This window comes from Euprymna scolopes, chromosome 35, assembly GCF_053919585.1.
Source record: "Euprymna scolopes isolate OS-2025 chromosome 35, ASM5391958v1, whole genome shotgun sequence".
NCBI classification, from domain to species: domain Eukaryota; kingdom Metazoa; phylum Mollusca; class Cephalopoda; order Sepiida; family Sepiolidae; genus Euprymna; species Euprymna scolopes.
Window position 1 is genome coordinate 68,527,961 of NC_136516.1, and position 13,493 is coordinate 68,541,453.

Below are 13,493 nucleotides of genomic sequence, written 5' to 3' on the forward strand. Positions count from 1 at the left end.
TTAAAAATATGTGGTTTGTGATAGTCCCTATATTTATAGATTTCCAACACAGACCTCCCCCCCCCCACGCTCCAACATGATTGAACCCCTTTTGATCCAAATGATACATGCCATATTACATCCAATGTTAGGCTGGAAATCTTGGTTGCAAATTTCTGAAAAATCTGTCTAGTAGTTTTTCTTCCCGTAGATGTACAGACTTATTCATCTTTTATTATATACTAGAGGGACTCGTGCACTGGCATTGCCAGGAAATTTGAAAGATCCAGAAAACTCATACTCCCACCATATACATACTTTTACCCAGTTTTTTTTTTTTTTTTTTTTTTTATTCAGCTATAATTATTAATTGTAGTGTTCTATAAGTATGGTATATCCATAAATAATATTTATGAAGGAAAAATATAAAAATAAAATTTCCACCTTTAGTTATGAAAGGCAAGAATTTTTTTCATTTTCTTGTCTTTTGTTATATTTTATAAATATCCTTTAGAAGGGGTGGGGGTAAGTAATTGTGTATACACAAACACTGGAAGGAAATTGATGTTTTAGATGAAAAAACAAAACCTGCAATAAAAGTCAATTTCATCCAGAAATGTTAGTGATGTTGCCCCCATGGATGATAGTTAAAGAAAAAAATTCACTGAATTGCTAATCGAGTTAAATAGTTGATAAAGTAAAAAATAAAAATCTGCAACATTCTTTGTAAGCCTGACAATTGGTCGTCATAAGAATAGCAACAAATGACTGCTGTGTGGCGAGAACGATTTTAAACATGGGGACGAATAAAGAAACAACATGCCATTTGTTGGTAATCGGAAATCGTACATAAGGCAGCAATGCTTTTAATCTACTTGAGAGTCAATCCTGAAGTGAAAAGTTTGTGAAAGGAAACTTTTTTGTTCAGAAAATATTAAAAAATTAAAAGAAGTTGTGAATTTATAAATGTAAAATATACAATCAAACATTGCTGACATTCTGCTAATCAATAAAAAATAATAAATAAGAAAAGCTATGCATTTGGAAATAAGTGGGGGTTTTTTCACTCAGATATTTGTAAGCCTCTGAAAATTAGCACTGTAATAGAAAAACAAATTTATTTTAACTGACATGACCCATTTTTTTTGGTGGGGGGATACTAAGAATAATAGACCTAATAGTTAATGAAAAATCAGGTCAAAATCTTATTCCGTTAATCTAGAATGTAAAATAAAGTATTAGGAATAGCCAATGGAAACACCCTAAAAAATAAAATATAGATTGAAGGGAGTGTTAGTATTTAGGTAGTAAGCAACTAAACAGCAAAAACAATAAAAAAATGAAATAATTATGCTAGGGAGGAATAGTATCTTATAAAGATTTTTCAGTGAATATGGTTGGCAATAAGCATGAAAATTCCTCCAATTTCCTGTATGGGTAACTAAATTGAGAGAAGCTGTAAGGCTGGAAAGCATTAAAATTATTAAAAGCAAACAAAATAAAGGCATATTTTCTGAAATCACGCATCAGAAATTTGACAAAATGGCTGCCAAAGATTCACATATGCAGGTTTTGGTTAGAAAGCTATAATGGTCAATGAAATTAAGAAAAATAATGATTTAACTTTATTATAAAGAAGATTAGATTAACATCATAATCCCTACTTATGGAGTTACCTCCATCAGATATTAAAGTCTAATGATATAATAGTTATATGTTAAAAAGAATTATATTTGCCATAAGGACCATCTATATATATTAATACATATTTTTGTTTTCTGTTAAACTACCTTAACAATCACAGAAATTCCATTCATTCCTGTTATATGGATAACTGGTTTAACGCACCTTCTAGTTCTCATTTATGATAATTGCTCTTTTTTTTTATTTATGCTTCCATGAACACAAAAAAAAAAAGGAAAATTTCATTTTTGTTGTCTTTACTCTTTAACATTAGTATAATTTCCAAATAGTCCAGATTAAAAAAATTCTGACAGTTCAAATCATTCTTCTATTTCAGCATGCATACCTGTGATTGTAGACGAACAAAGCCTTATTTCCATTCGTCCTCCGTGTTCCGAATTATTACGATTTATTCATCTAAAATCTAATCAAAAATCGACTAATTTCTGAAGCCAGTGTTTCAATGGTAACCCTTAAGCACCTGATTCTGCAGACCATTGGACACATCGACTGTGTACATTCAACAACTTCCTGAGATCAATCAACTGTCCACCAACTAGCAAACTAGACTTTCTTACCAATTACATCTCTCACCCAGTGCACAAATTAATAGGAAATTATGACTTATATGAATCAGCCATCGCTAAACTCCAGTCCGTTTTCGTAAATCCCTCTAACATTATTCATTCTAGACATTTTTTGACAACCTCTTGGCAGGAGCCTGATGAAACGATTGATGATTGTCTGCAGAAGCCAGGTTCGCTTACTGCGGATTGTTGCTTTGAGGCAGTAACAACTGAAGAACATTGTAACCAAGCAGTTTGTGATGCCCTCATAATAGGCATTAGTTCTCATACAATTCGACGACTCTTAGAAAGGACACTCAATTTGAAAGATGCTTCCGACTTAGCTTGTTCTCTAGAAACAGCCCCAAAACAAGCCGGATCTTATATCAACCTCACACTATGAATTAAATGCCTCGCCCATGACACGGTCTGTAGAAGCTGCAGCAAGAGGGGATGTTTCCAATTAGTCTGCCGATCAAATCGCTCCCCTAACAAGGTGACATCTGCTTGTGAATCATCAATCGCGTCTGTTGTAATCGCTGCATCACCTGATTGTCTGTCGAAAGCCACAATTAAACTTTCAGTGAATGAAATAATCTTGGCTCTGATGGATACTGGTAGCTCAGAAAGCTATATATCATTGAACATCAACCATGAGTACAACTGGCCGACAAACATCTCGCAGGAAGATATCAATGGCGTCCACAGCCTTATCAAACAGTACATTAGGTCACTGCTATGCGATATTACCATATAAAGGGTTAATCTACCCGCGTTTCAAACTTTCAGTCCTTTCTTCTCTTTGCTCAGACGTCTTACTTGATCACAACTTTCTCAAACTACACTCAAAGGTAGAAATACCCTTTGGGGGGGGTCACAAAGATCCCTTCTCTGTATGCGTCATAATGGCGTCCTGTCTTATTTCTCCACTAATATTCAAACATTTATTGCCTAGTTGCAAGCCTATTGCTCTGCTTCAAAATCCAGAAATCACTCACTGATCCATCAGCAGTTTATATAATCCGAAATACATGATCTTCTAAGACGGTGTTATCGAACCCTCTTGCTCTCCCAGAAAAGCACAGGTTCTAGTAACTACTAACAATCAACAAGTGTCTTGTCATTGACTATAGGCAGACCATCAACCGGTTCACGTACCCTGATGCTTATCCTTTACCAATGAACTAGTCAAAACAAAAAACGCTTGCTATTTTGTTTTTACTTCCCTGTGTGTATCATTGAATACCAATACAAGAAGAGAAGAAATTCACAGCTTTCAAAGTCTGTGGAAATTGTTATCAATTCTGCCATATTCCATTTGGTGTAACAAACAGTGTATCATGTTTCCAACGATCAATAGACAGTAATAAAACACAAGAAGGTTGCCAACACTTTTGCATATGTTGATAACATCACTATATGCGGCCATAATATGAGGAAACATGATTAAAACCTTAATCGTTTCTTAGATGTTGCCAGGAAGTACAGCATAAGTTTCAATGAAAACAAGAGCACTATGTAAACTAAGAGAGTCACCCTCTTAAGGTATGAAGTGTCATTTGGCGTTGTAAAACCAGATCCAGAACACTTCCATGCTATGAGATATCTACCTCCACCGCAAGACGCTAAATCACAACAGCAGGTTGTTGGAAGGTCGCTAGCACAGAAACAAGTCTTTCCTCTACCTAAATCCTACTTAGCGGATTTCAGCAACCTCAAAGCACGCTTCACTAATGACAATTGATTCCAACATACCCCTTACTGTAGAAACTGATGCTTCAATCATTGTTCTGGTTGTCACACTCAATCAGAATGGCCGCCCACATGCACTCCATTTGTTCATTATTGTGTACTGCCACTAATGCTACATCTTACAAGCAAATATTCCAGTATAATCGGAAATCGGCATCTTGTACCTCTCTTCCCAGTTGGCTTTTGAATCCAGGTCTGCTTCTGAATGGTTATCTAAGTATGAACCCTTTATCGACAAAGTTGAATTGCTAGAATGCAACTGTCAATATGCCCATGTTAAACTTCCAACGGGAATGGAGCAAACAGTATTGCTGCGTCAACTTGCCCCAAAACCACAAAATGTAGCATCTAATACTAATGACTCTACTATCTGTCATTTATTTTTATAGTCAGTGGAACCTCTAGATACAAAATTAGTTCCGGCTTGGCTTTCACATTCTGAAATTTTAGTATCCTTAAAAGCATTTTAAATATAAATTGCCTGATTCGTTTTAAGTCCTATGAAAACACTTATTAAATTTCATAAAGATAAACCAGAATGAAATAGAGTCAAATAATACGTAACCTAACCATTACATAAAAGTAGTTATTAGAACATAATACAATAATAAATAAAAAAATTTATATGAAAACATGGAACATTATCTTTCGAGTGAAGCAATGTCCTGATTAAAAAAAAAAAACCACTTAAAATTAATTTTCATTTTTTTAATTTCGAATTTCTAAGATGTTTATAGTATGAAAATGGAATGACTGCTATGTCCAGTTTGGATTCACAAATGCTATTCAAGATGGCATAGAATATGTGCAATGTCTGCATTGGTCAGTGGTGACATCAAATAAATCACTACGTCCTTCCAAACTTTCAAACCATCGTGACAAGATGCATTTTTAAAGGAAGAATGATAGCATTGATACTCTCTTTGAAACATGCATGATACGACCACGAAGTGACACTTCCCAAATTTGAATTCCATCCAGAAAAAAAACCTGCTTCATAATCCGTCTACAAAGTTCCATATTGAATCGTGAAGTGAAGAAAACTGCACTCTATTTCTGAGGAACTTATGAAGCCATGTACAAAGAGATCATATATAAGAACCAGATAAACAATAATAAATGTAAACAGGGGAAATGCACCATTATTGGTACAAAAAAAATTCCAACAAAATAGTACATAACCTGACCGTTAATACCTGTAAACGAAGTAAATATTAGAACATAATAAATAAAATTTTAATACAAAAATATGGAACGTTATCTTTCAAGGGAGTCGATTTTTTTTTTTCAGTTTCTATTTCTAAGATGTTGAATGTTCGAAAATGGAATGACAGCTATAATAAGTTTGGATTCAAGAATGTTATCCGAAATGGCATAAATCCGAGCAATGTCTGCACGGCTCAGTGGTGACGTCAAATGAATCACTACGTCCTTCCAAACTTTCAAACCATCGTAACAAGATGCATCTTTGAAGGAAGAACGATAGCGTAGAGGCTCTGAATCGTGAAGTGAAGAAAACTGCACTCTATTTCTGAGGAACTTATGAAGCCATGTACAAAGAAAATAGTGGAACTGATGATCAGACCAGAGGCAAAAAAGAAAATCCAGCAAAGTTTGCTTTCTAATGACACAATCCGCTGATGGATTTATGACATGGCCACTGAGGTATGCCGTCAAGTTTGCTCGGAAATCAACCAAAACATGCTCTAGGCTAGCTTACAATTAGGCAAGTCTACAGACATCATTCTAAAGAGCCAATTGATCATCTTTGCTCACTAAACATAAAACAAAATCTTTATTTTTCTGTTGAAGTGCAAGGGGCCATGAATGCTAAGATACTTGGTAAGTGAGCCACAGGTAATCATAGGTTGATAAATGCTGGTCTATGCAATCCACCCTTATATCATTAAAAAAATCAGTCAATAAATATTAAAAATAATAAAAAAACCCAAACTGTTCATTGAATACAACATCAACTTGTTCTTGTAATTATTCTCTTTGTAAAGAAATCTGGATAATTATTGAGATGAGTGATGAAATAGTTAGTTTTCTTTGAAATATAAAAAGAATGATATATATTTGGCATTGTCGGGAGTATTTTTACTTTCATTTCGACACTTTTTTTTTTTTAAATTATATTATTTTAATAGAATTTGTAAAATTAAATATCACACCGTCCTTCAGCCATCAAATTATAGATAGAATCAAATTGTTATAAAACTATAATTTTGATAAAGTAATATGGTTTTAATCTATAAAATTATTGGATGTAAACAGCTTTGGATTTTTTTTATACATGAGAATGTACATCAGGGTTTTGTACTGTCAATTGCTTTTCATTTGTGTCTTAGAAGCATTGTCCAGGGAGTTTTGTACTGGTTGTCTGGAAGAGATGTTGTATGCTGATGATATTTGCCTGTGAAACAATAGATAACTTAATTGTTAAGTTAAAGACTTGGAAAAATTCTATAGAGAGTAGAGGTTTGCAAGTGAATGTTACCAAGAGGTTGTAGTGTTGGAAACGCCACAGAAGAAGTTTACTTACTCAGTTTGTGGAAAGGGAGTTGAGTGCAATTCTATTTTTTGGTATTTATAAGTGCATTGTGTATAAAAATGCACTAAAATTACTGTTTGGTTGAAAGATGATAAACAGTTTGTGTGAAAGATGTGTAAAACAATAGAGAGAATAGAACTCATATGTGGACAAAGTATATTTGGATGATGAGTTTGTTGATGTTGTTCAGAAGTTCTGTTACGTTAGTGATACCATTGGAGCACAGGGTGGAGCAGGTGCTAGTATGATTGCAAAAGTTAGAAATGGATGGAATAAGTTAAGGGAACTTCTATTATTAACCAACAGAGTGTTATCATTGTTGACCAAAGGAAGAACATATCAGTATGCAGTGTGTAACATGAAAATGAAATCTCACTAGTTAGGGTTGAGGACAGGCATTGCATGAAGAGAAATGATAGCAGGTTCAGTTCAGAGGGGAAGATAAACAAAAACATGGGGAAAAGTGATAAAAATGAAACCGGGATAAATAAAAACCTGGTTAAAAATAGGTTGAAAGTCAATTTCTAAAAACATAAGATCGTAAAAAAAAAAGAAACAACAAAAAAAACAAACAAACAAAAAAACATATGCCAACATGTAAAATGGTCATTAAAGTGAATATGATGTAATGTACTAATGGTTTTAAAGCCAAAAATGACCGTCGATTTGACATTTTAAATGCTTTCGAATTATAGAGGATCAAAAATTCATCCTTTTTGTTTCTCCACTATGGAAAAAAAAAAAGAAACAGGCATGTTTATGAAAAAAAAAAAAAAAAAAAAAATGCATTCTGGTAGATTAAATTTTGTAATTAAATAGGATTTCTACAATTTTGTTTTATTTTACACATTTAGTGCTCAACAAATATTCTAGAAATAGTAAAAACAAAATATAATCCAATGTCTAATTATCAGTTAGTCATAAAATTAATCACATGATTTTATTAATTTAGAGATTTGTTTAATGGCGTGAGGCTGTTTTTCTTTTTATAAATGGTGATTCCAATGTGATTGGAATGTGCAACATTCTTGTGGATCAGAGTTGAAACATTTTGCCTGGATACTTTTCTCTAATTGGTACACTCCTGAAGGAGACGGTCATATTCACTTAAAATATATTTCATTTAACTCTAATAAAATCATTTTATATCAGGATCTTATATTACCTGTTTGCGCTGTACTTTAAGATGGCCTTGAAGTCACCACAGCAGTACTCCCAGAAAATGAAGATCAGAAACTGTCAGAAGTTCAAAAGTTTAAAAGTGACACACATGTGTAGGAAGAAGGCTTAAAATGAAAAGGAAGGAACCACGTGATGAAATAAGCTAAGCTGTTCTGAACAAACTTTAAAGCAGAAAGAGATGCATGAAATATAATTGTTAATCTTTGTTTTTCTGCTTGGATCATATATCCAAATACAAAATAAAGAATGATACTTGGATACAAATGTCTTGTTAGTTATTTGAAATTAACGATAATCCAACCACAGTCAAATATTAAAAGAATCGTCACCGGACAGATGTGTTCAGCTAAAAGAAGTCATCATTAGAGCTATGACAACAGCATATTCTTTTCCTCGTTTTGATTCTCAGGTATATATCCATTGATATCTTATATATGTAGAGTGATGTTCACGGTTGATTAATTGGTTCTAACCGTGTCAGATATATATTTGAGAGTTAAAACAATGAAAAGAATATGCTGTTATCATAGCTCTAGTCATCATACATCCCGACCTTCAAAATCAAGATGGTACATCTCCACTAAAGTTTATCTAGCAACTAAAATCTAACTTCAAATCCTCTCTATGTCACATCTAAACCAACCAATCAATATTGTATATTAGACAACAATTAATGAACCTAAGGTCAAAACCTGCCAATCATACATAATGGTTTAGCAAAAAAATATTCACACTTGACTAACAGTTTATTAGACAATATTCAAATTTGATATGAAACAAGTTCAATTTTTTAACCCGCAAACCCATTACACTTACTTTTTTCAATGGTTCTTTTCTGATGTGGGCATCACCATTTTTTTCTTGTTCAAGTTGATAGGTCAAAGCCAACAAACGCAAATCAACTGCTGAAAGGCTGCGGTAATCTCCAGTCTTTTTGGAAAATTCAGTAACTAAATAATAGTAAATGTAAGAAACAATAAAAAATGTATATCTTGTAGACGTTTTATTATGCAGAAAAAAAAACTAAAAAAGGGTTTATATCATAGGAAAGCATATCAAACAACATTTTCATGTTTTTTTTTAAATAACCATTCTGTTCTGTTAATTTGTAATTGATATCCATTTGCTCCTGATATTCATAAATGACTTCCGACAAAATTGCCTCTGAGATGGCTATATATGCTGATGACACTACACTCTATAACAGGCACAACAGGAAGACAAATGAACACATTTCTAAAGACATGGCAGAAACACTCGAGGATGACCTCCAATCTGTAGTGGAATGGGGACAAAAATGGATGGTCACGTTCAATGCTGCCAAGACTAAACTAGTTTCATTCAATAATTACAAGAAACCTTCTCTACCACCTATAGCAATGGCCAATGACTCTTTATCTGAGAATACATCTTTCAAACTCCTTAGCCTAACGTTCACAGGAAACATGAGTTGGAACAATTACACTGAAGGCATTGCCAGGGCCGCTGCAAGGAAGGTGGGCTCTCTCTACCGTGCTAGAAAACTACTAACACCCGAAAGTATCCTGTACCTCTATAAGGCCACCATTCGCCCATGTATGGAGTATTACTGTCATATTTGGGCTGATGCATCTGCTACTTGTCTCTGGCTCCTTGACAGGGTTCAAAAGTGAGTCGCAAATCTGATAGGCCCTGAACTGGCATCTAAGCTTCAGCCTCTGTCCCATCGATGAAACGTTGCATCCTTCTGCCTGTTCTACAAGTATTTTAATGGTGAATGCTCTGGCGAACTGCAAGCACTTGTGCCCCCACGACGTGAACACCCTCAACAAACCCGACAGGCTGCTAAATCCCACCCCCACACTGTAGAGATGCCTAGATGTAAAAGATCTTTCTACTCCAGTAGTTTCTTTCCCAGAACCACTAGACTTTGGAATTCCATTCTAGGTCCCTGCTTCCCCAACTGTACTGACGTGCAGAAGTTCAAGTGCAACGTGAACCGACATCTTGCTGCCCAAATCCCTACATAGTACCCCAGTAGTTGTTGCCCTTGATAGTAGCCCCCTACACTAAAGTGGCAATGTGCCTTGTTTGGGGTGAAAATGTAATTAAAAAAAAAAAATAAATAAAAATAAAAAAAGTTATTTTATATAAGTTTAAAATGCTGAACCCTCATGTAAATGATTTCTTTGTTTTAATCAATTATATCCACAAAAAAGGAAGAAGAATATCTATGTGCAAAGAAACCGCCTGGACATACATGGTGTCTATAAAGCCTCGTTACCATTTGAATAGGTTATAAAAAAAAAATAAAGATATACTGACTACGTTTGTTTTGTTTGAATAAATGTTTATTAAAGGTTTTAACTAATTTAATACATCTCTATAGAATCACAATTGATAAACAAAAATCTTGCATGAAATCTGATAACAAACATCAAGTGTCTTCATAATGTTTTAAAATTGTAAGACTTTATGGACACCCTGTATTTTCTCTATATAATAAGCCTATGAAACATTAAAAAAATAAAAAATAAAAAAATAATCATAATCTATTATCCATTTAAAACTTTCAATATTTTAATAAAAATATTTTCATTCCTTTTTTATTTTAATATTAATAGTGAAAGCTAGGTGATCTTTTTTACTAATGGATCATTGCTTAACAAGGCCTGGAAGGCACTCAAGGATAAGAGTTAAAGAGATCATCAGCTGATGAATGCAACCACACAAGGATTAGAATGAGCAAAAGATTTAAGAATTGATTATCCACGTATTTGTTTATAGAAGTAGACATGGACAGTCCCCTTAACCTTGTAGGGTTGTGAAGGGAAAGGGGCGTCGCATTATTATTTTTTTTAATGCAGTGTGTCTTGGGCAAGAAGAGCCTAGCAGCGGTCATCTCTCCAGGATAGAAACAGGTAGGATTCTTAAAAATAGAACAGACACATATAGATGCACGCACGCACAAATAAAGACATGCAACTTTATTATATATTTAAAAATAGAACAAGTTACACTGCATTCATTCATTTGTAAATTACTTTGGAATTCCAAAAGAAATTTATTTCTAGAAAACAAAATGTAAAATTATACTTTACTTTATAAAGTATGTCCACAAATATTTTCGTTGTGAGATGCTATCGTAGAAAACAATATTAATTACAGATCAATATAATTTACTGTGTTGTTATTTCCTACGATAGCATCTTATGACAAAAGTATTTGTAGGCACACATTATCAAATGTAGTTTCAACTTTATATGGACAAAATAAAATTCCACACAAGAAAAAAAAACTGAATTCAATTTTTAAATGATGCATGTAAAGTTAATCCTTGAACGCGTTTCTAAATAACAGACGATTCTCCAATGATATTCACCATCCTGCATTTGGTTTTCAAAGTTGCAGAAAATTCCCAAGTCCCAATAGCAAAAAAAAAAAAAAAAAAAAAAAAAAATGTTCAACAGTAGTCTAATAACCAAATTTCTAAAATAATCCAAAAAATATTAGACAGATTTAACGAACAAAACGGTAGGTTACAATGATCTGCAATAAATTTGCATCTATAAACAATACAGAAATTTTCTTTTTGGTTCAGTAGAACCCCAAGATATGGCATTAAAAATTAGTAACGAAATACAGAACAGTATATAATACACATGTATATAATCAAATAACATTATAAATAACACCATAAGGCAGGGCAAATACCGTAACGAAGAGCTGGAAAAATATTGTATTCCACATTGTAACCTCAAAAAACCATATTGTAGGGCCATCGTATCCTAGGGTTCTACTGTATTTGAATTTGTGAGCAAAATTAACGATATGAATATTGAAATTGTCCTTAAATATTTCATTAGAGGTATTCTGTTATTAATATACAGATTAGGTTGACAAGAAGGTAGGTTCTTGCGGATTTTTAAATTTTGGTTTCAAATGATGCATTTTCAAACAAATTTTCAATATAATACCTTTATTTTAATTGTCTGTATTTTTGAGATGAGGTATTTTCATTGATTGAGATTGTCGGACTGACTTCCTCATCTTGTTTGTTAACATCACAAACATCATGTCCAAATTGCATTCAGCTCTATGCTTGGTTTGCTTAGTAGGTTGTTATGTCCGAGCATGTGAGCTGTTTCTTTAAGTTTTCTCATTTTCCAGTGGGTCTCTCTGTTTATTATTTTTACTTCATCCCATAGGGGGCGATGGTCCCCCATCTCCATCCAGACATGGTTGGCTATACCCGATTTTTCCGTCTCCCCTTTAGTTACCGCTTTTCTGGATGGAGAGGGGGGACCATCGCCCCCTATGGGATGAAGTAAAAATAATAAAGAGAGAGACCCACTGGAAAGTGAGAAAACTTAAAGAAACAGCTCACATGCTCGGACATAACAACCTACTGAGCAAACCAAGCATAGAGCTGAATGCAATTTGGACACCTCTGATAGAGAGAGAAAACCTTGAATAACAACATAGGTTTAACATTAACAAAAACCAACTAAGAATTGTCCAAGTGACATATGGCCGAGTGGTCCTAGAGGTTGTATCAAAGTTTACAGTTACCCAAAGGTGCTGAGTTCAATCCTGAATGAAGGCAGTGAAAAAGTAACATTCAAAACAGTGAATCAGCAACTATGTCCCAGAGCCTAGCTGGAGTCCGAACACGGTACCCCCGTAATAATAATAAAGGGTTGGGTTCGAGACTCCTAACAAATGGTTTCCCAGTTCGATACAAAACACCTGATGAAGGCCAGAGGGCAAAACGGCCGAAACGTGACGTTAACAAACAAGATGAGGAAGTCAGTCCGACAATCTCTACCTTTATTTTATATATCATTTTAAAACACATTCTTGTTCTATCTAATCGATTAAATTACAATCGTTTTAAAACACATTCTCGTTCTATCTAATCGATTAAATTACAATCGTTTTAAAACACATTCTCGTTCTATCTAATCGATTAAATTACAATCGTTTTAAAACAATTATGTCTTCTTTTTAGAACGTTGAATAAAAGATGGAAGAAAAAGGAAATTCGCAAAATTTTCTTATTTTAATTCAAGGTAGGCCGAAAAGCTGCTGAAACAGCTCATGATATCACTGAACGCACAGCACAATAATGGTTTAAGAAATTTCATGGCAGCAATGAAAGTTTTGAAGATGATGAGCATAGTGGTTAGCTCTCGGATGTTGATAACAATCAATTAAGAACCTTAGTCAAAGCCAATCCACACACAACTGTTGGAGAACTTGCTCCTCAATTAGACGTAACATATTTTCAACCACTTGAAAGAGATTGGGAAGACAAAATTAAACTTGATAAATGGGTGCCTCACGAATTGAACAACAACCAAAAGAATGTCATCTTCCCTTATTTTACGCAACAAGAACATCCTATTTCTCGACCGGATTGTGACTTGCGATAAAAAGTGGGTTCTTTACACTAACCGATGACGCTAAACTCAGTGGTTAGACGCTAGCTCCATGCCACTTCCAAAAGCCAGAATTGCACCTAAAGAATGTCATACTGACTGTTTGGTGGTCTGCGATCGGTCTCATCCATTACAGTTTTCTGAATGCAGGCGAAACCATTACAGCGAAGAAGTACTGTCAACAAATGGATGAAATGCATCAGAAACTTTAACAACAACATTCAACATTAGTCAACAGAAAAGGCTCAATTGTCTTCCACGACAATGCCCGATTGCACATTGCTAAACCGACCCTGCAGAAGTTGAACGAATTGGGCTACGGAACTCTGCCTCATTCACCATATTCTCCAGTCTTTT

At 34.1% G+C, this 13,493-nt stretch overlaps 1 protein-coding gene across 2 annotated transcripts in view; it reads right to left on the bottom strand.

The window, feature by feature from the left end:
* LOC145259903 (RNA-binding protein NOB1-like) overlaps positions 1–13,493 on the bottom strand; it is a 34,003-nt gene that overhangs the window by 13,168 nt on the left and 7,342 nt on the right. For both annotated transcript variants that reach the window (XM_080117834.1, XM_080117833.1), the window contains exon 4: positions 8,533–8,666. In XM_080117834.1, coding sequence (XP_079973960.1) covers positions 8,533–8,666 — 134 coding nt within the window. The remainder of the gene's footprint in view (positions 1–8,532; positions 8,667–13,493) is intronic.